The 21189-nt window shown below is 39.2% G+C and overlaps 1 protein-coding gene across 1 annotated transcript in view; it reads right to left on the bottom strand.

Moving 5' to 3' along the window:
- ITGA9 (integrin subunit alpha 9) overlaps positions 1-21189 on the bottom strand; it is a 226119-nt gene that overhangs the window by 72121 nt on the left and 132809 nt on the right. The window contains exon 18 of the mRNA XM_084226021.1: positions 15621-15771. Within this exon, the coding sequence (XP_084082147.1) occupies positions 15621-15771 (151 nt within the window). The remainder of the gene's footprint in view (positions 1-15620; positions 15772-21189) is intronic.

Raw genomic sequence — 21189 nt, 5'->3', positions numbered from 1 at the left:
TTTTGTGAGAAGGGATACTTTCCCAAATGTGAATTAGGATGAACATCTGGATGTTTTGTTCCACACAACAGGACAATTATATAGACTTGACCTGCATTTTAAGAACTTCTTACTTTTGGGAGATATCACAAAACATATGACTCTTCACAGCTGGTAATCTGCTTCCTACATACATGGCTTGCAAAGAGGGGTAGAACAAACATGTCAGGAACCTAAAATAAAGACTCATCTCTTTGATGATGTTTGAAATGGTTCCTTCAAATCACTCTTCATGATCTTGGTCTAAGCCCTTCAGTTGTGCTATCAACAGCTCATGGGTTTCTCTAGGGTTCGGAAAACAAAATTTTTATTTTGCTCCTACTTATCTCTCCCTGTCTTGCAGTTCTCTAAATGCCCTCACTGAGGCTCCAAGGATACAAAGATGTACCAATTAACTTAACAGCCATCTCCTGAACATACTAATAAACTTTCTTTCCACAGCAATTGAGGTACAAAAGAATGTGGGTCACAGTTATCCACATATGTAGTGCAATTAGGGATGCCTGAGCTCATAAAAGGCTAGGGATTTTTTTCACATAAAAGGTCTGGCTCTGACTGAGTTTCCTTATGACTGACAACAAGTACAGCTCAGAGTAATTTAATCTTGGAGGGCCCCTCATGCACATACAGCTTAGTTGTTCTAATACAAAATTCCACAGACACCACACTTTCCTCTAAAATAGTGCTTTGTAGGATATTTTAAAACTGCAAGAACACAAAGAGGATTAGTGGTATTACTGACTGGGAACTCACTGGCACTATACAAGAATTCAAGATCATCTGAAATCACTGAAATGGTGTGTCTGATCTACCTCAGATATTTCATAGAATCTGCCCTGATTATCATCCTCGAAAGCCCCTTAAGCCTCTCTTTTCTTCAGATAACTAGCAGTCGATGTCTGCTTTGTGTCTTTGTCAGCAGTACTCTCTGGTAACTGAGCAGACGGTATTTACTCCTTGTTTCTGTTTCTGGGCTGGACCTTGACAGCACAGACCTTCCCCAACTCCACTCCACAGCCAATGCCAAAGGCAACAGGAATTCACCTTCGCTTGGAAATCTCCGTATCTCACAAACTGAGCCTGCAGCTTTGGGGGTTTCATTTTTCTTCTTTTGCTCATCTGTTTCACAAGTTCCAAATGCACAAAGGCTTCAAACAACCACTGCCATCAGTACCAAACTCTCAGTACTGCACAACCCAGGGACTGGACAGGGGGGAAGCGCAGGGAGAGCTGTGCACAGGGTCAGGATGCACAGGTCACTTCTTCTCTGAGGCCAGCTTTGTAGGCAGTGGAAATAGCACTCAGTGGTGGCACCAGGCCACCTGGAAAGGCCACAGTGTCTCTCATGAACAGTGAGTATATATTGCAAGCTGGGGAAAAAATCATCCTGTTAGTGATAGTAACTCTGAAGATAGACTGCAGTAGTTAGCACAGATGGCTGTAGCTGACAAAGCAGTCGTGTCTAGGAAATATTTTCATGTGCATTTTATGGAGTTTCTCTCAGAGTGAAAATCCAATGAGTTTTGTTCCACTTTATGGAAATATAGTTTACTTGGCAACTTCAAGCAAGCACTTTGTGGTCAGAAGCTCTTCTGTGTATAACTCTCCCCTTGCCAAAGCAAAGTGGGTGACAGAATCACTCAAAAGGAGGAAAAAGATGTTCATGATGGAAAGAAATTAAGATGGCTTTACTCTTTTAACATAACAGCTCTAGATCTCAAGCTTCAAACATTTATTCTCTTATAAGTAATTTCCAAACACGGGTGGAATTCAAGTAACAATGTGAACAACATGAAGGCCAAGACAATGATAAACCAGCATCAATAGCAACTATAATGTGAAAATTACTGTTAATCATTACCTGATAGAAAAAATATTACAGAGAGGGAGTTATAGACCCAATACAGACTTGCTCATCAAGACCTTGTAATGAAACTAGCATTTATCTAACCTCTTGAATATAATGATTAAAGAATATTGGATATCACATCAAATTATAAAATGGAATAAAAGTATATTTTCTGTGTACCATAAAGGTCTGTTTTAAAGATGCCACAGGGAGTGAAGGTCTTCATTTTCAACACATAGATATTCCCCTAACAAGCCACATCAAGAAATATGAATGTCACACACATTAAATTCTGTAAACTGCTGTTTCACCAATTGACCCTCACCATCCCAATGCTTAACGAGCAGGCAAAACTCCATACCAAAGTTTGCTGACATTCACACAGCCAAATCTGCATATGAAGATACGGGGCAGTGGGGCATCTGGATACTAATAAGAAATTGATCCTTTGATTCATTACCAGAAAATAAACTTGAAAGGGGATTGGGGAACCCCAACAGTTGTTTCATAAAAAGATCTAGAGAGGAAAATGAAGTTTTCTTTGGCATTAGGGAGAAATTTCCTGTCCTAGTCCATGATCTCACAAGTAAATGCTGTAGGCACATCCCACTCTGAAACCCAGCAAGCCTGGCTTGAAACATCTTGGATTTGCTCCTTATTTTGAGAAAATGGCTATTTCTATATGATTAATTAAAGCCTCTTACCTCTTCCTTCTCATCCCTGGATGGAACTTATTTTATAGATGGCTTACTGATCCCAGCCATCACAGCAAATATTTGAGTAAAAAAGGGAAGACAAAAACTTTTTTATTTAGTAGATACTTCCAACTCTCTCTCACTCATGAACTTTTATCTTAACTGGTGAAAAGCTATTGCAGCAAATTTTTAAAGCACAGCACCTCAGAAGCTGAAGAGGCATCATAAATTCTTCAAGTGATTAAGCCCCAAAACAATTTTCAGAAACAGTCAACAAAACCAATCATGTTTTTGTTCCTCCTATCTTTTAAGGGATGTGCAGAGCAGGTGGTGGAACTGTAAGGAGAAACGGGGATCTGGTGCCACAATGAGAAGTTCTACCTCTTTTGCTGCCACACTCTCATTTTAATAGACATACATTGACTTTCACTGTATTACACCAGCTAAATATTTCTTATCCCTGCTTGCTGAGAACTGCTGAACTTAATTTTTTGAAGAAAACAATAGAGGAAACAACACCAAGATACATTGCCCCCATAGAGCTGTTAGGTCAGCTGACTCCATTCACTGTGAAAATGGCCACATTTCAACTATGCTGTTTGGCCAGGGTTGACACTACGACCCATTCCCATATGTGTTAATGTACAGCTACACATTTCTCCACTATGGAAAGTACTTAGAATCACAGAATCATAGAACCATTAAGGTTGAAAAAGACCTCTGATATAATCAAGTCCAACCTTTGGTCAAAAACCACCTGGTTGACTAGACCATGGCACTAAGTGCCACATCCAATTGTTTCTTGAATATCTGCAGGAATGATCATTCTACCACCTCCCTAGGCAGTTCATTCTAATAATGTTTAACAATTGTGAAGAAATTCTTCCTGATGTCCAACCTGAACCTTCTCTGGCACAGCTTGAGGCCATTTCCTCCCATCCCGTTGCTGGTTTCCTGAGAGAAGTGTTGAACCCTCACCTCCTTCCAGGTAGTTGTAGAGCATAATAGGGTCACCCCTGAGACTCCTTTTCTCCAGACTAAACAACCGCAACTCCCTCAGCCACCTCTCATAAAATGTGCTTCAGACCCTTCAAACAGCTTTATTACCCTTCTCTGGACATGCCCTTTCTTGTAATGAGGGGCCCAAGAATGGACACACGATTTGAGATGTGGCCTTAGCAATACTGAGTACAGGAGGACAATCACTTTCCTGGTCCTGCTGGCCACATTATTCCCAGGATAGCTCAGGATGCCATTGGCTTTCTTGGCCACCTGAGCAGACACTGGCTCATGTTCAGATACTGTCAAACCAGCACCCATTGCCCATTTTCCTCTGGGCAGCTTTCCAGACACTTTTCCTCCAGCCTGTAGTGATGCACGGGGTTGTTGTCACCCAAGTGCAGGATTTGGATCTTGATGTCAGCCCATCAATCCAGCCTGTCCAGAACCCTATGCAAAGCCTTCCTACCCTCCAGCAGATCAACACTCCCTCCTAATCTGGTATCATCCACAAATTTACTGAGGGTGCACTTGTCCTAGGTTACAATATAAAGATGTATTCTATTCCCATCCTCAAGAACTGCTGAAACCAGGAGGGGCATGTTTTTTTCCTTATCTCCTGTTAATAGGCCCATCAATGTCTTGCCACATGACTCAGAGATAACTCCCTCCAGCAGCCATCTCTGTTTAACGGGTAATCAAGGACCCACTGCATGACTCAGAATGATATCAGCCCATTATGAGATGCTCCGCCCACAGGGGAGGAGCTAAGCATCCCCACCTGGATAGAATCCGGGGTTTGGGACAGAACAAGAAGCCCTCGCACACCGGTTTCCAGAGGACAGGAGCTGTCAGATCTTTTCTATGGGATCACCACTTCAACAAGACCATTTCATCCGGACTGCTGCCACCACCCTAACTAGCAGGGTGCCAGGTTGTATTCTTACTCTGTCAGTGGTTTTTCTTTTGTATTATTGCATGTATTTGGGGTTTTTTTTCCCTTTTCCTAATAAATTGTATTTCTGACTTGGAGTTTCTCACTGGTTTTACTTTCAAACCAGAACAGCACTCAATCCCCTCATCCAGATCATCACACTGAAGAGGACAGGTCCCAGTATTGAGATCTGGGGAACACCACTAATGACTGGCCACCAACTGGATGTGCCACCATTCACCACCAAAAAAATGGATACTTACATATATAATAGGAAAAATCCATGATCCACATAAACTGAGGCATGACAAAAAGGTAGTATTTATCATCACTTAGTAATGTACTATCTGTTTGCCAATCAAGACAAAACCTTTGTTCATAAAACTTTGAAGATATGCCTTTTAAAAGCATTGCACTGGCTAGCAAATACACCAATATAGTACCAAGCATAAGGCAACGTCTATGTGCTAAACTGCTAAACCATGTCCTCCAAGTTCCACATACAAAAACATAGTAAAATGAAAACTAAGGGAAAAATCAGTTTCACTCCACAGTGATATATTTAAAAAGCAATCATAAGAACTAGTAGACAAAGTATCTCTGACACACATTCAGCTAAATTCAGAAGTAATTGGGATTGTACTACTCCCACAAAAAGGCTTTTCTCTATAAAACTGCAGAAAGGGCTCTGGGGTAAGCTTTCCCTCCTCTCACTTCACATGTAGATATAGGTATACATGTATACATATATCACACATATGTATTCCACACTATTAAATTGTGGCTGCATGCACTATTAATACAGATATTGTTTTTTAATTATTACTGGTGGTTTGATCCTGGCTGGATGCCAGGTGCCCACCAAAGACACTATATCACTACTCTCCTCAAATGGGCAAGGAAGAGAAAATACAACATAAGGTTCATGTGTTGAATCAGGACTGGGAAAGATCACTCATTGGTAACCATCACCAGCAAAACACACTCAACTGTGGGGAAATTACTGAGTGGGGAAGTTAGTTGAATTTATTACAAATCAAAATTGGAGAAGGATAATGAGAAGTAAAACAAATCTTAAAAAAACCTTCTCTCTACCCTTTCTTCCTTGCTGGGCTCAAGCTCCTGCCCTCCAAGCAGCACAGGGAGTTATGGTCAGCTCATCATATGCTGTTTCTGCTGCTGTGTCCTGTTTCATGCCTTAAGTTATAACTTTTATATTTTCCAGATCCTGTACTGCATTAGTATATAACTCTAAACTCCATATAAAGTGTTAGCAAGTTCTCTTTGCAGTTTAGTTAGACAAAACAATCCTTCTCCGGCCCAAGAACCAAAGACACTGTTGCAGCTTTAGGCCCAAAAACTATAAACAGCAAATTGGGCAGAAGAATCTGGGAGGATGGGACTTCATAACCTGAAGCTGTAACTGGACAATTAACCCCAATATGTAAATGAACCAAAACTTATAAAAGTGTGAAAATGTGTGACCTGTCATACATCCTGGGTGTAGCCACGGCCGGGCTCTTGTACTGCCTGAGGTGTATCCTTCAAAGGGCTTTTTAATAAATACCTACTTTAATCCTTTAACACTGTCTAGCCTCTGTTCTAGGTAGCCTCTCAAGGCATCATCCTCAGGGAAAGAAGTCCTTCCCCTGCTACAGGATGGGGTCCCTCCTACAGGAGAACATTCTCTATGAACTTCTCCAACATGAGTCCTTCTCATGGGCTACAGCTCTTCACTAACTGCTCCAGCATGGGTCCCTTCCACTGTGTGCAGTCCTTCAAACAGTCTGCCACAATTATGGGTCCTCCACAGGGTCACAAGTCCTGCTCCAGTGTGGGCTCCTTTCTCCATGGGTCTGCAGATCCCTGGCAGGAAACTACCCAAGCATGGGTCTCCTGTGGGGTCACAGCCATTTGGGCATCCACTTGCTCCAGTGTGGGTCTCCTCCATGGGCTGAAGGGGAACAGCTGCTTCACCACAGGTGCATCACAGGCTGCACAGAAATCTCACCTCTGGCATCTAGAGCACTTCTTGTCCCTCCCTGTCCACTCACTTTGGTGAGCAGAGTTGCTCCTCTCACATGTTCTCACTCTTCTCTGGCCACAATTACTTCTGCATGATAACTTTTTCCTGCTTAAATATCTTATCGCAGATGTGTTACCACCATCTCAGACTGCCTTGACCTTGACCAGCAGCAAGTCTGTCATGGAGTCAACTGACATCCAGCAGCTTCTCTGAGAAGCCACCCCTATAGCCCTCCCTGCTACCATGCAAATCCAATAGTTATATACATATTTTTATTTGACAACAAAAACATATTTTTAAAACATACTGCTCCAAAAATTAAAAACAGGAAACAAAAGGCAGAAATCAAACAAATTAGCCAATATTTTTTTTCTAGTGGTACTTGTGAAAGCATGCATAATATATGCCCAGATATTCTGTAAGACGAACTTCTGTGTATAAGGCTTCAGTTATAATGAATATTGGGATACAACTGCAACACAGCTATTGACTCTTAGTGTTAAAATGAAATGCCTAAATTCACAATGAGTTCAGGAAATTAATTCAAGTATCATCAATTACACAAAGTTTGAAAAAGTAAACTAAAACCCTTCCAAATAATTTAACACACCCTCCCAAACTCAAATACACTAAACTCAAATGCCTAACAAGGAAGTACAATCAATAAAATCAAGCCTTACCCTACCTTTCTGTCCTTTCCATCCTTCACTGGTAGTAATTTTCAAGTGTAAAGAATAACACTAAAGTAATAACAATAATAATGAGCTTGGCACTGGACATTTTCCTGGAATTTATAAATCTTAGCTCAACATAAAATTCCTCAGCAACCAAAGCCAAATCTGAAGTCCCAGGAAATGCCTCCTTGAAACACACATAGTTTTGGGGATTTTGGTCTTTCTCTTTCAGAAACTCAGAGACAGTGTGCATCAGGATATCTTCCCCAAAAACCCTTCTAACATCATGCGTACCTTGAAACCTAGGGACAATGCTGAAATGGAAAGGTATAACCCATTACCTACTGCACTTGCATATTGAAACAGACTTATTTAAAATATATTTTCCTTTCTTTAAAATAAAAGTTTAGCAGATCACTTGTAAGGCTTTACAATGTACCACACTACTTTATAGACCAGTTTTTTAATGCACTCCTCCTTTTCCCTTGCTAAGTGGAATTCACTGTGTCTGCAGATTGTTATGGCCAGAAGTCAAGTAGAGGATTTCTGGCCTCCTCCCAAAGGTAGGCTGCAAAAGTGCTGCCATCTAGGAATGTGCCTGGCTTGGCATCCCCTGCAGCTTGCCTGGGTGGGGGGTCCACAGTGAAGAGGCGGTCTCCTGCTCACCCCCAGAGCCTGCAACAAAGCCAGCTGAAATACTTCTCACTCTTTCTCCCTGCTGGGCTCAATGCCTCTGGTTTTGATGAAACGCCACAGGAAGCTCCCTCTCAAAAAAACCCCAAAACCACAAAGCAAAACTAGATTTGGGGCCTCCTTCAGATGGGGTTTAACATGCCTGCTTCTGCTAAGAGGAAGACAGATATAAAACCCACTGACAGGAAAGTTTGTGATTTTGTAAGCAGCACTTTGATTTTCAGCTAAAAACTTTTGACAACCTTACTCATGTTTTTGACTATGTAGCTGGTTTTTTTAGTCTTTCTACAGCAACACTGTCATTGACTTCAGAGAGGCTATACCTGAAGTATGCCACATGATCATGTCTTGCGCTTAAAGAGGGTTTGGGGTTTATCCTACCAGCTTCACAGGAGAAGACTAAACAACTAGGTGAAAGAGAACAATTGACACTACTTCAGCCACTACAGAAGACCATGACTACAACATTCTAAAGGACTAACCAACGCGAATAAGTATAAATATATATACACATGCATATTATCCATATAATATACATGTTTATCTATACTGCAAAGATAGATATATATATATTTGTTTACAATCCTATTGGATTTTATACCAAGTGTGTTGTTTATCTTCTGACAGCATCACAGATGCCTATTAGAAAAGTAACCAACAGAAACCCCAGCCTAAACAGAACTGACCTTTCATACCAGAAACTCAATAAACTTAAGGCTTCAAATAACAACAAAAATAACCCCCTATTTCTTGCTGTAATGAAAGACACTGAAAGCTGTACAAATTAATTCTTATTTAGGTCTTTTGCAAAGGATGTCAAAGTTCAGACAATTATAAGCCTCATCCTAAGAACACAGGAGATGAACTCTGTCCCATATATTTTTCATCTCAAACATTGGCAAGTCTTTGTCCACTGAGTTTAAGAGCAAAACATGATAATGAAGTGAGACACCGAGACAGGAAAGTGACTGGTGACCTTTGGGATCCGTAGGGACAGTATAACCTTTAAATTAGCAAATCCAAGATAAGTGTATTGAGTTTACTATATACTGGGCTCTATCTTCTGTGAAGGGTTTTTACTTTTCTCCTAGTAATGCAGTTTATCAAAATAATAGTCTAGATAGGGGTGGCTGGTACTTAACAACAGAGGCAGATTTGCCAAAGAGGGCTCTTTGCCAAAGCCCTCTCCCATGACTTGGTACTGCTGGCTCCCCGCTCTGTGCAGCTCCTGAAAATGTGCAGGGAGAAGCAGCTTGGCTGGTGAGCTATGGGCCACTCAGAGACTAAAACAGGGTGAACAGCTACTGCCTGTGGCTCATGAAACGCTTCTCCACCTCCTTGAAGAAGTCTCTAAGCTAACTGCTTTGACTCTCATTTCCCCTACCGCACCTGGATGAAAACCAGGACTTCCGCTGATGCCCAGACATGGAGAAATGCCACATTGCATAGCACACCTTTTCAGTATGATGATCTACACCAGCAGATGGATTCACTGTAAATGGTCTTTGCTATAGCACAGATTGCCTTCTAAACCCTTACAAAATGTACATCTCACATGACTGTATTCACCCACATAGCTGTTCTTCCTTTAGAAAATCATTCCTCTGGCAGACCTGTGAGAAGGGCAGAACTAGGCACCTACATAAAACCTCCCTTAATAATTTGAGCCACACAAAGCATCCCAGGATCTTCCTCGAAACCACTATATATATATATATATATATATATATATATATATATATATATATATATATATATATATATATGATCATAGATTCATCAAAGATGAACAGTCAAATTAAAAATCATTATGAGCTACTTCCAGGACAAACACTTTCCACACGGTGTAACCCAGAGCACAGCCCCACATGATCGGCATAAAACACCTCAATGTATGTAACAATCAAACTCCCACAGGTTCTTCCAACACTGAGCAGAACAAGATTTAATGCCCTGTAAAATCACAGCTTCTAAACCCCTTCCAATCAGAATTATCCCGAAAGACTTGAGGATTTTTCATTCTATTCATTCAGTTACTTTTCTGGGGAAAAAATAAAGTAATAAAAAATTATGTATATATCTATATTTATATCTCTAGATATACAGACCCCATATATGCCCCAAATATCAATATCTTTCAGATCTACATGATAAATCCTAGTATAGGAGAAAAATTTAAAAGGCTCAAATTACTATTTACTACGTGAATTAACCAAATCTACAATGCTCATTCCCTGATGATAGGAATGATACAAGAATCCCAAGCGGAAAGTTTGGATCAACAGTCTAGCCTTCAATTCCTGCCTGCTGTGAGTAGGGGTATGTTACATAACACTTACAGCCCTCACCTGAAAAAGCACTGCTCTTTACTTATCCCTAGGGAATTAGAAAAGTTGTGAGTTTCATTGAGCATTCACAGAAAAAGAAAATTAAAATAAACAATGAAGTTTGATAACTTGAGCTGCACACATATTTTTCTTCACAGTTAAGAAAGTGGACAATTTTACGCCAGGGATACAAAACATTTTGGTCCACTCTGCAGCAATAGTTGACCATTAGATTTGCACAAACAGAGAGGCAACATACGGCATGGCTACTGTCACACTACTCATATACCCAAGACCTGGCAATAAAAGCTTTTGCTTTCCTGGCAAAGGGTTCAAATCTCTTCATGTAAGTGATACATGACTTGAGCAATCTTTCAGATTGCTTGTTCAAGGGGTCAGAGCTTCCACACTACTTGGCAACACTCTCCTCTGATCCTCTGTCACAGTGGTTTACAGGAGCTAGTTGAACATACTACGTGCAAAATCAGCTGGATTAAATCAGAACACTTACTTATTAAAATAAAGATTTCTGCTAGCAAGCCTTAAAAGGTTTTTGCTAACAAGTTGGATGCGAATTGAGACAGATCATGTTAATTTGCCAGAGGATCCCAATGTCAAACTGATTTTTGCTTTTATGTATTCTTCATATACTTTATATATTCTTCATGTAGCTCTGTAGCCTATTATTGTATAATGAAATAGATTCGTAGCTAGTATTTTACCTGCTCTGTTAGATGGAAAGACAAAACACATGCCTAGGCCCCAATCCTATTTTTGCTTCTCCTGAGAACCAAAGTTGAGCGCCACTTTCCCATAAACAACTAATGAGGAAGGGGGGCTTTAAAAGAGGATTGAACCAAAAGGGGGAATTACCTCATTACTTGTGTCTCTAACTGGGAATTCTTGTTAATTATGATAATTTGCTAAACTTGTAAAACTGTACTCTATGTCATGGGTGTATCCTCAGCACATTTTGGTATCTTGTGCACTTGAGGGGATCCTTTAAAAAGTTAGCTGCATTTTATCACCTAACCATGAATCTAGGGCTCAGAAAAAGGCATCAACCCAAAGGGGCAGCAACTGATAGAAAAACAGAGATAATGAATACCCAGGACCTAAATTTTCTTCCAGTGGCCCAAAAGGGAGCATGTATCTTTTGCTTTTGTGTCCTATCTTCTCCATGCCAGACTTAAGACTCTGAGACTAAGTTTGATCAGTGTGGGAATCTGGAACAAGAGAATTCCAATTTGGAAAAAGTTAAACTCTGCCTTCATCTGCAGCCCTCCTGGGCAATCCTAGTCAAGAGATGCCAGCAAGAGCTCTGAGAGTGAGGAAGGAGTGAGTTCTTATCCAAACTGCAGGACCTCCCTGGTAACATAGAGAGTATTGCATTATTCATCAGAAGTAAAACCCCAGAGCCCATAAGCAGCATGACTATGGTTATCAGTATTCATGCTCCACACCAGTGTTTCAGGTACATGCTCACAAAGGAACCATGGGCAACTACTGCATCCAAAGAAACCATAACCTCACTGTTAACCCTGCCCTGGTCTGGCCCTGCCAACTTCACTCACCTGTTGCTTGGCAAAAGCTGTTGTGAAAAGCAGCAGGAATGTTACACACAGCTGGCTTTGGATACTGGAAGGATGTGTGAAATGTAGGAACAATCTACACCAGGGAATGATGTTCAGCAATGGAATCTCCTGACCTACTCTCTCCAAAACCAATGCTGGGTTAGCCGAGAGATTCCTATCAGCCCTTGCAGAACAGGGAGAGATTAATGCTATACATTATCACTCTTTTACTGTTACTATGGTAAATATGCTGGGTTTATACTATTGCTATAACATGTCATGCCATAGCTGAGCTCATTTAACAGAGACATGGCTCTGCCCTACACATTCACTGTCACTGCCAGCAAGCATACAATGCTATTTTTGCAACTGTACTGAAAATATCCCTCTGCACTGAGCAGCAGCTAACAATGGTTAGCATAGTGCCATACACTTCAGCAAAACAACACAAGCCAGGAGGTAATTCCAGTAGAAATAAAATGTGCAGAAATTAGTAGCAATAGCTTTGTATTTTTTTTCCAGACTCAGCACACTGCAACACTGCATTCTTTGATAGGAAAGTTGTATCAGCTCTGTTAAGTGGACTTTTCAGACTCTGAAATAGAATGCTTTCCTAAAGCTGAATTAAAATTAGGGAAGAATAAATTTTCAGATGAAAAAAAGTATTTTAAAATCTACTTTACACAGAAGAGGGGACCAAGATTTCTTTGCTAACACAGTAAAGAAAAAATCTAAGCATGCAGGTGAAGTGTCTTTCTTGCTTTCTATTTTTTTTAAAGAACACATGTTTCAAAAGTAACACTTTTCTCAGTGGACACATTTTGAAATTTACTGCAGTGCTGTACTCTATGCACCTGTAAAAAAACCCTATCTCATAGAGTGAGGTCTTGAAATGTTGCACAGGAATTGTACCCACAGGACCACAAAGGACCCATGCCACATACTGTGCCTCTTCTGAGAAGAACTATCTGTCAGGAGCAATGAAAAGAAAACGCTGAGTTTCACCCATGAAATGGAGAGGACTGGCTGCAGCATAATAGGAAAAAATGAGATAGTGGAATAGGTGGATCTCCTAAATATCAATCAGCAAATGCTTTTTCAACTTGCAAAGATACAGCAAAGCCTGGAATATCAGGTTGGAACGGACCTCAAATACCATCTGGTCCAACCTTTCTAGGGAAAAGCACAGCCTAAACAAGATGGCCCAGCACCCTGTCCAGCTGAATCTTAAAATTGTTCAGCACTGGGGAATCCACCACTTCCCTGGTGAAATTATTCCAGTGGACAACTGATCTTTAGGTGGTGTCTCTATTTACAAAGTCTCATGAAATCTCAATCTTCAGGAAGGGAAGAGGGGCTAGCTTACTCAGACTCTTCAGGGAACAGTACCATCATCATCCCTGAACTAGGCTACCCCATTGCTTTTCAAAAACAAGATGTGGCATTTTGTCTCAGGAACTCTGTTGAAAAATAGCAGCATTAAACTTTTGCACTGTCAGATCTCATTGTAACCAATCCACAAAAAGAAACAAAACTGCTCTGGATTCACTAAAAATGTCCCCAGTGGAGTCATAGGAAAAACACACAGGGAACTTACAACATCTTGAACAGACTCCAGAGACAGGTTAAAAAAGCCTACTACATGATCATCAATCTCAGAGTCACCTTGCAGAGAAACGATCAAGCAACCACATGAAAGATCTCATTTAATTTCACTTCAACACTATTTATTAAAAGGCAGATGATACTCAATGCTTCCTACTACACAAAGCTCTTTTGATTCCAAAATTGCTGCACTAAGGAAAAACTCTTGTTGCTGTCTTTTTTTTATTCTGGCTTAATGTTCTGAATTTTTGCTTGGACAATATTCAACAAGGAACAAAATCTGCATAGATGTCAAAGGATGGGAGTAGGTTGTGAGACATGGAAACTGATATTTTACCCAAAAAAACCCACAAAGAGCTTAGGGAAAATATAACACTATAATTGAGGCTATGAGGTCATTATCCAGTTTCTCACCTGAAAAAATTATGAGGCCAATGATATATTATTTTGACCAAAAGCAAAAGCTGAATGAGACAAGGAAAATAGCCTAACATAATCCTTTAACTTGGGTTTTCCAAAACTCTTACTGAAATAATGAAACAAATATTAAAAAAACCCCTCAAATCCAATGAAATTAATCATAAGAACATGGGAGTAGGAGGAATAATAGCACACTCTACTTTGATGCTGTTTGCAAGACCTGAGGAAGATGTAGTCACTACTTTTTTTTAAGAAATACTAGCTTCTCTTCGAAGAAAATACACTGAGTAGTGAGATAATACTAGAATGTTAGCTGCTTCCAGAAACTGCTCCTTCTGTGCAGCACTCAGCACAGATGTTTTCAAGTCTTCTATAGACCTAAACTGAATGTAAAATATCACTGGAAACAACACATCAGCTTCTTTCCTCACAGTGTTGGCCAAGGAAAATGATGAAGGTAACTGGTGTTCCAGTTACTTTGTACGTGTAAAATATGCAAAAAAGAAAAAGGATGACAACAATCTTTTAAAAGAACAGGCATCAAGCTTTGTTTCTTTTAGAGTGGAAAGGAATGGAAACCTTCTCACTGACGTCAGTGAGAACTGGGCCAGACCCTGAAAGTCTTCCCATAAAGCTTAAAACTGGAAGAAGTTTTACACTGGCACAGGCATTTCTAATTTATCCCCTACCTTTTCCCTCCTAATAAATTGCACACTTGTAGCACATAATGTCTGAAAATAAAGTTTGTAGTAAAAAGACAACTCACTGATGCTTGCAGCTGTTCAGTCAAAACTGAACACTGGGCGAATTAACATGCATTAAAAACCAAGGGTTTTATTATGCAGTGAGTTAATTTAAGAGGTTTATAATAATTTAAACCCATCATAAAACATGACAAACAATGGCAAAATTTCATTGGTTCAGTGGAGCAAGTTAATCTTGAATTTTGCAATAGTTGTATTACTGTTATTAATATTGCTCTTATGGCTTGCAAAGCAAAGCTCTAGAGGAGAGACAAACAACGGTGAAAAGCAGGAACAAACAGAGAATGTCACAATCATACAGCTCCCATTTTGCGCAATTATTGTCACATCACTCACACCCAAAAAGCTTTCAAAGCCATCAGTTTGCAAAAAGCTTGATTCATGACACCACCTTTATTCCTAAATGAACTCCTGTTAATGAAAACAACCAAGTATTTCTATCTAAATGAAAAGAGACTTAAACTCAAAATATTCACCTGACTCCATGTGGATAAAATTAAAAGCACTCTTGACCTCTTGGATCTAGTGATGTGCCCTGGCCACAACCCAAAGTTACACCAGGATATGAGCCAAGAACAAGTCTTGTATCTTGATTTCAACAAGGAGAAAGTCTAGAAGCCCATATCAAGAAATAACCAGGACTGCTAGGTGCAGTGTGGCACTCAAAAAAAAGTTACACTTCATATTTCAGTAGCATTTGGTACCTTATCAGTTTCTGACCAGTCTCCCTCTACCTCTTGATACCTCAAAAAAACTGTTTTCCTTTTTCATTAGTGCACCACAAATAACAGGCATGTGTCTTCTACAGAAATACAGAAGGTGTAATCTATACACTCCCAATCCATAAAAGAAAAAAAATCTCCTTAAAGAGCCTGAAAGGAATTAAAGTCTAGCATAACCAAAACCAACTTCCAAATGCCTCAGCAGTGTGGACTAGGCCATCCTTTAGTCCATCCTTAATTTGTAATTAAATTGTCTTAAAGTTAAGAGACTTCCTTGCAGTAAGATTAGCCTTTCTTACCTTTTGCCACATTTTGATGAAGAAGAGCTCTGCAGAAAAATTGAAGAAAACATTGGTGTCATAGGCATCGTCACCAGTGTTGGAGATGAAAATGTTAAGTGAGATGTTCCTCACTGCTCCCAGGGCCAGGTAGGCAGTTCTGTCATCAACACTGTAGGCAGAAATAGTGACATTGGTATAACTCTGTTTAACTTTCACCCTTTGATCCTGCTTTCTTCTGCTACAGAAGTGTCACAACTCAACTGTTTAAAAGCTCAGCAGTCAGAAGTTCAGGAATGTGCTGCACTACATAGTGGAGAGGGCCATACTAGGAATGAACAGCTCCTGACTCAGGGCTCTGACGCTGTACTTTGGGACTGTAGGAAAACCCCACAATTCCCACATGAAACTATTTCACACGCCCTACTTTGTGTCATAATAAATTAGTTGAAAGCTGTAAAGTAATCGTGCAGGGAAAATGCAACAACTGGAAGATATTATGCCTACATTCAAATACACAAGCTATTACACTTTGTCTCTCAATAATTCAGACTTATTCCAGCAATTCTCTGAAAAGCCTTCTTGGAGTTATGCTATGGATGGAAAAAAATCGAAACCAGGCTCAAATAAAATCCAGAAACCGATGTAAATGAAAAAAAATGTGTGGAAATTGCAACGAATTACCACTGAATGTGACTAATATTTCTTTAGATGTTTATACTGGACTTAACATGGTGGAGTCATCTTCTGTAAGTGGAATATCAAGGGTAACAGCTATATATAATGAATCAACACACTGTTGCAATATGGCATCACAGATTATGGACAAACACAGGCATGCACACAGAGAGATAAATATAAATACTCATGCACACACATTTATTATTTGGTATTTAATCCTTCTAGGCTGTTCAGAAAATGAGCTAAGAAGTAGGAATAAAGGCTAAAGATAAATCACAAGAATATACAGTATCAATGCACAGATCTGCAGGTCTTACAAGTAACATTAAAATGATAATATGAAATATACCAGGTGTTCATTTAAAAATTAGCAAAAATAGACAAATATTAAATTTGGTATTTATCATAACTGGACTCTAGAACCATTCATACATCCCAAAGAAACAGAGGAAGTGCCACAGAGAAAACACAGTCAGATATGGACAAAGAACTCCAGGGAACAAAGCTCACAATTATTTACTTTAGAGTACAGCTAGCCCAAAAGTAAGAAGGAACCACTTTTCATTTACCCAATTTCTATAAAGGAAGAGCTGTTCCTGTGACATACACATTGTCACACACCTCACTTCTGCTTATCATCAGTTCTCTGAAGATGGCTGGTGTGCAGGCCAAGAGCTTTGTTTAAAGGCGGCCTCACCCTCCATTGCTACCAGTCCTCCTCTGACAAGCCTTGTTCATGTTACTGCAGCCAGGGCACTTGCATAAAAGTGGAGTTTCTGGAAATGCATTGCTTTTAAACTGTTCAGCATCTTCTGCCAATCAAAGCTGTGCCAGACATCCAAAGGCAGAGCTTGCTGGACTCCATCTGCCTGTGTTCATCAAGAAGTTTCAAAATGTGGGTTTCTGATGATACATACCAAATCAGGGCTCTAGGGAATGAGAAGTTTGGAAGAATATTGTCTAGACTCAGGTTTTAAGCTGATGGCTATGGATTGTGAGTGTAACTTCACCATATAATGTAAGCAATATTTGTAGCATATTTGTTTCCTTTATTTATTTCATTTATGATCATCTTAATTTATTAAGTACAAAATTATGGCTTACAGTTCAATGACAGCTTATTATGAGGAAGATAGAAGTACCCAGGAAATGTGTCTCACACTTAAAATCAACTGCAGACACTCACCAATCCTACTGATAAATGGATGTCTGCCTTTCAAAATATTTGCTTATTCTCATAATCAATTATCAGTGTAAATAAAGATTTGCAAAAGTGTATGTAGTACAGGATTGACTGCAAAACTAATTTGAGTTGTTGCTCCATATGTACCAAATTAATGGCTCATATATATGGGAACACTTGAAAGCACTTAACCTTTTGGCACCAATTTCAATACTTACTGTTGACAAACAAACAAATTATGAAGCTAAACAGTCTGCTGGGATATTCTAATAATCAAAAGTGCATGTTTGTAAGCAAAAAAAAAAAAAAACCCCAACCATTTAATACTGTGAATTATTTCTCGCAAACTTTATAATCTCACTTCAAAACTTAATCAGCATCCGTTATATTCATTAGCAGAATCTGGAAGTATTGCTCCAGTAAGCAAATGAACATTACAAGCTCTTTATATTATGTACAGTTGATATTAAATGCAATGTACACTACAGAATGTTCTCTGAATTGGAAGAAGCAGAACTTTGAGATTTAACATAAAGTGAAGACAATTGAGAATACTCTCCTTCCTAATGAATAACTAAAAATTCTCATAATAAAATCATAGTTAAAACTGACCCCAGAAAAAATAATTCAAAATTAATATCAGTGGGTTTTGTCACTCCTTTCTAAAGCTACCACTTTGTTGTTCCAAGTCTATCATATAAAAATTATCTCAGCAGAGACATTTATCTCAACAAAGAAAGAAAACCCACTTTTAAAAGTACTCTGTAGATGCTCCTATACAAAATTCACACACTAATAAACTCAAAAAAATCTTACTGTTTTTAGGCTGGCAGGTGAGTCCAGTTCACCCTCTGAAAGCCTGTAAGTCCCATAAGATGATGCTCTATGTCCTACTTTAGAAGAGCAGCTTTCAGAGTCATTGAATTTGTGTACATATGGAATGCATCAGGTTCACTTGCAGTGAGCTCCCATTTACAGGGGAGCTTCCAAGACCTGTTGGCTGCTCGAGAGTAATGCCACAAGTGCAGAAGCGTGCTGTGGTGCTGGAACAGCTCTGTTGCCAGCCTGGTGCCATCCTCCTCCAGCACCTGCCGCACTTAACACCCTAGCTGCCAAGTAAAAATATGACAACTAAAGAATTTGTTGTCACCCTTCAGAAACAAGGAAACAAACTAAAGCCACCCCTTCATTTCAACAAGGTTTGTCAAACAATTTAGGAAATCCAATCAAGCAGTAACTTTTTGTTTCATATATGAGAACCCCAAAACTGCCAACATTCTCAACATGATCCTTGTAACCTTGCTCACATAAAGAAAGAAAGGCTAAAACAAGCAAAAAACCAAACAAAACCCAAAAAAACCCCACACCTAACAAAAAATCCATTAAAAACCAGAACAAAAATCAAAACAAAACCAACTAATCAAAAAAAAAAAAAAAAAAAAAAGACCCAAAAAGGAAAAAAGAAAAGGAAAGAAAGAAAATAAGTCGGAAAATATCAAGAAATAAACAGTAAATTGGACAGAATACCACCACCTTGTTACATTAGGTACTACACCCCAAAAAAATTAACTGAGTAAAAGTTCTGGGCAGACTGTATGTATTTACTATCTATAAGCAAACATATTTGTACACACATGCATACAGATGCCTGAAGGATGTCAAGTAATCAATGTTTGCATGGAAAGAAAAAAAAGTTTTCAATTCAGAAGTACTAAGTACTTCCAGCTTTCATTCACATGACCCAGACTTGAAAGTAACAAGCAATTCTAAAAATCAGGCTCCAAATTTCTGCCATAGCTTTAAATTCACTGACAATGGTAGTGCACATCAAATGTAAATAAATATTTAATTTATGTCTTAAGTGATTAAAAAAAGGAAAGCAAATTACAGGATAAAAGAAATACTTCTTTTTCATGCTTTAATGCTCTAATTGTCAATGCCAACACCACATAACTGCATTATGGTCAGTGAGGGAAGAAAGACCATCTGAGAAAGACAAACTGAAAAGATCTGCAATCTTCATTTCTCCACCCATCTAGATGCTGCTTTTTATTAACATGGGTCACGCCTAATCTGCATTCCAAATGGTGTGCAGGGACATTTTCTTTATTACATATTTCATTTCTCTATTTCAACAGGTTGATTTTTTTTTAAAAGCGAGAAGGCATTCAGCACTTGCTCTCAGTCTGTGCAGATCATACATAGAGCAAAGAATGTGGCAGAGTCATACTTACCCTATTATCTGGGTCACTGACTTTCCCTTTTGTATTGGGAACCTTTCTTTCCTTATAGCAAATTAGCACCTACATAGATAAATCACCATTACTGCTCAATAGACAGTGGAAGTTACAACTATAGTCAATTAGACTGCAAATGGGTAAAAATGTTTTAAACAACTGAAGTCCAATCTGTTCTCCAACTCCATCAGATGAAATTAAAGAACTGCACTGTTTGCTTTTAAATCAATAAAAGGTGTAAATCAACAAACAGTGCTGCTGTGACACATCCAAACAGATTTCTACCTTCACCAACCAGCACTGCAGTTGGTTTTTGTAGTTACTGAGATAATTAAATATTAATTTTGTCTCCACACTCTTTTAACATCAACCCTGAATACCTTTCTTCTGTTGTTTTTTTTTAAATTTTTATTGCAGGCTTCAGGGTTAGTTGAATTTTGGGAGGAGTTTTTGCAAATACATAAACTTCAAGGGTCATTGAAAAGCTGAAATCCTCAGTTGATCTGGAAATTCATTTGATATCTCAGCGCAAAACTGAGAGATAGCAGCCCCATACACAAATATAAACCAAATTAAAATTTTAAACACCCCAGGTAGCAAAGCTATTGGGTTTTACACTGCTTGGTTACATTGTCTTCTCATCACGAGTGTTCAAAAGAATTGCATTGCAATTCTCTCTGGAAAGTTCATAGCCAATTTAGACTCAGGACTGGGCCAAATGTTCAAGATACCATAGCTTATTCTGCAACTAGTTTATATCTGCAACTTCTGCCTTCCCTTCTCATGCTGAAGTCTATACCAACAAAGGCACAGACACCTCACACAGCCTATCTGATGACCAGAGCCTATCTGAGGTACATTAAGACAGCTATGGCAAACTAACACTGAGGCCATCATATCATTTCATTCATGATCTTCCTCTGTATTTCTCAATCTAGCTCTCAAGCAGAGACCTTGCAGCGTGCCCTGAGCAGTGCATAACATGAGGTGATAGAAAAAATATAATTGCTAATTCCAAGGAGTGGTCAGCCAAGGTTTTGTGTCAGAGCAGCACAGGTTAAGTGTAGTACCATCACAATACTGCTCTTATTGGAGACCGAGTAACAGTGTTCCAGTGTTCCCCCTTAGAAAGCAACTAAATGTTCCATAAGAAAAAAGTGCTTACTGTGGTGAGCCAAGGGCCATGGCCATAGAACTGCTTGTGCCACCACCTTTCTGGCACAGGGCTGCTGTCTCTAGTGTTTCAGTTCCCATATATATTACAATTCAGGAATATGGCACAGAAGCTTACCTTTTCCATCTTTCCTATGCCTTTAATGTTAAAAATGAATGCATTTGAGTAGTAAACAAGAGGTGAAAGGGCAGGAGAATTGGAGGTGGGGGAAGACACATATCACCCATGACTCTTTATTATGGTATAGATAAAACCAGTAATTCCTAATTATGGCTGGTTACCATATATTCAATGCTTCTCTGGAAATTGTCCTCT

This window comes from Fringilla coelebs (assembly GCF_963513975.1).
Source record: "Fringilla coelebs genome assembly, chromosome: 1".
Taxonomy (NCBI): Eukaryota; Metazoa; Chordata; class Aves; order Passeriformes; family Fringillidae; genus Fringilla; species Fringilla coelebs.
This window is presented reverse-complemented; position numbering and strand designations above follow the sequence as displayed.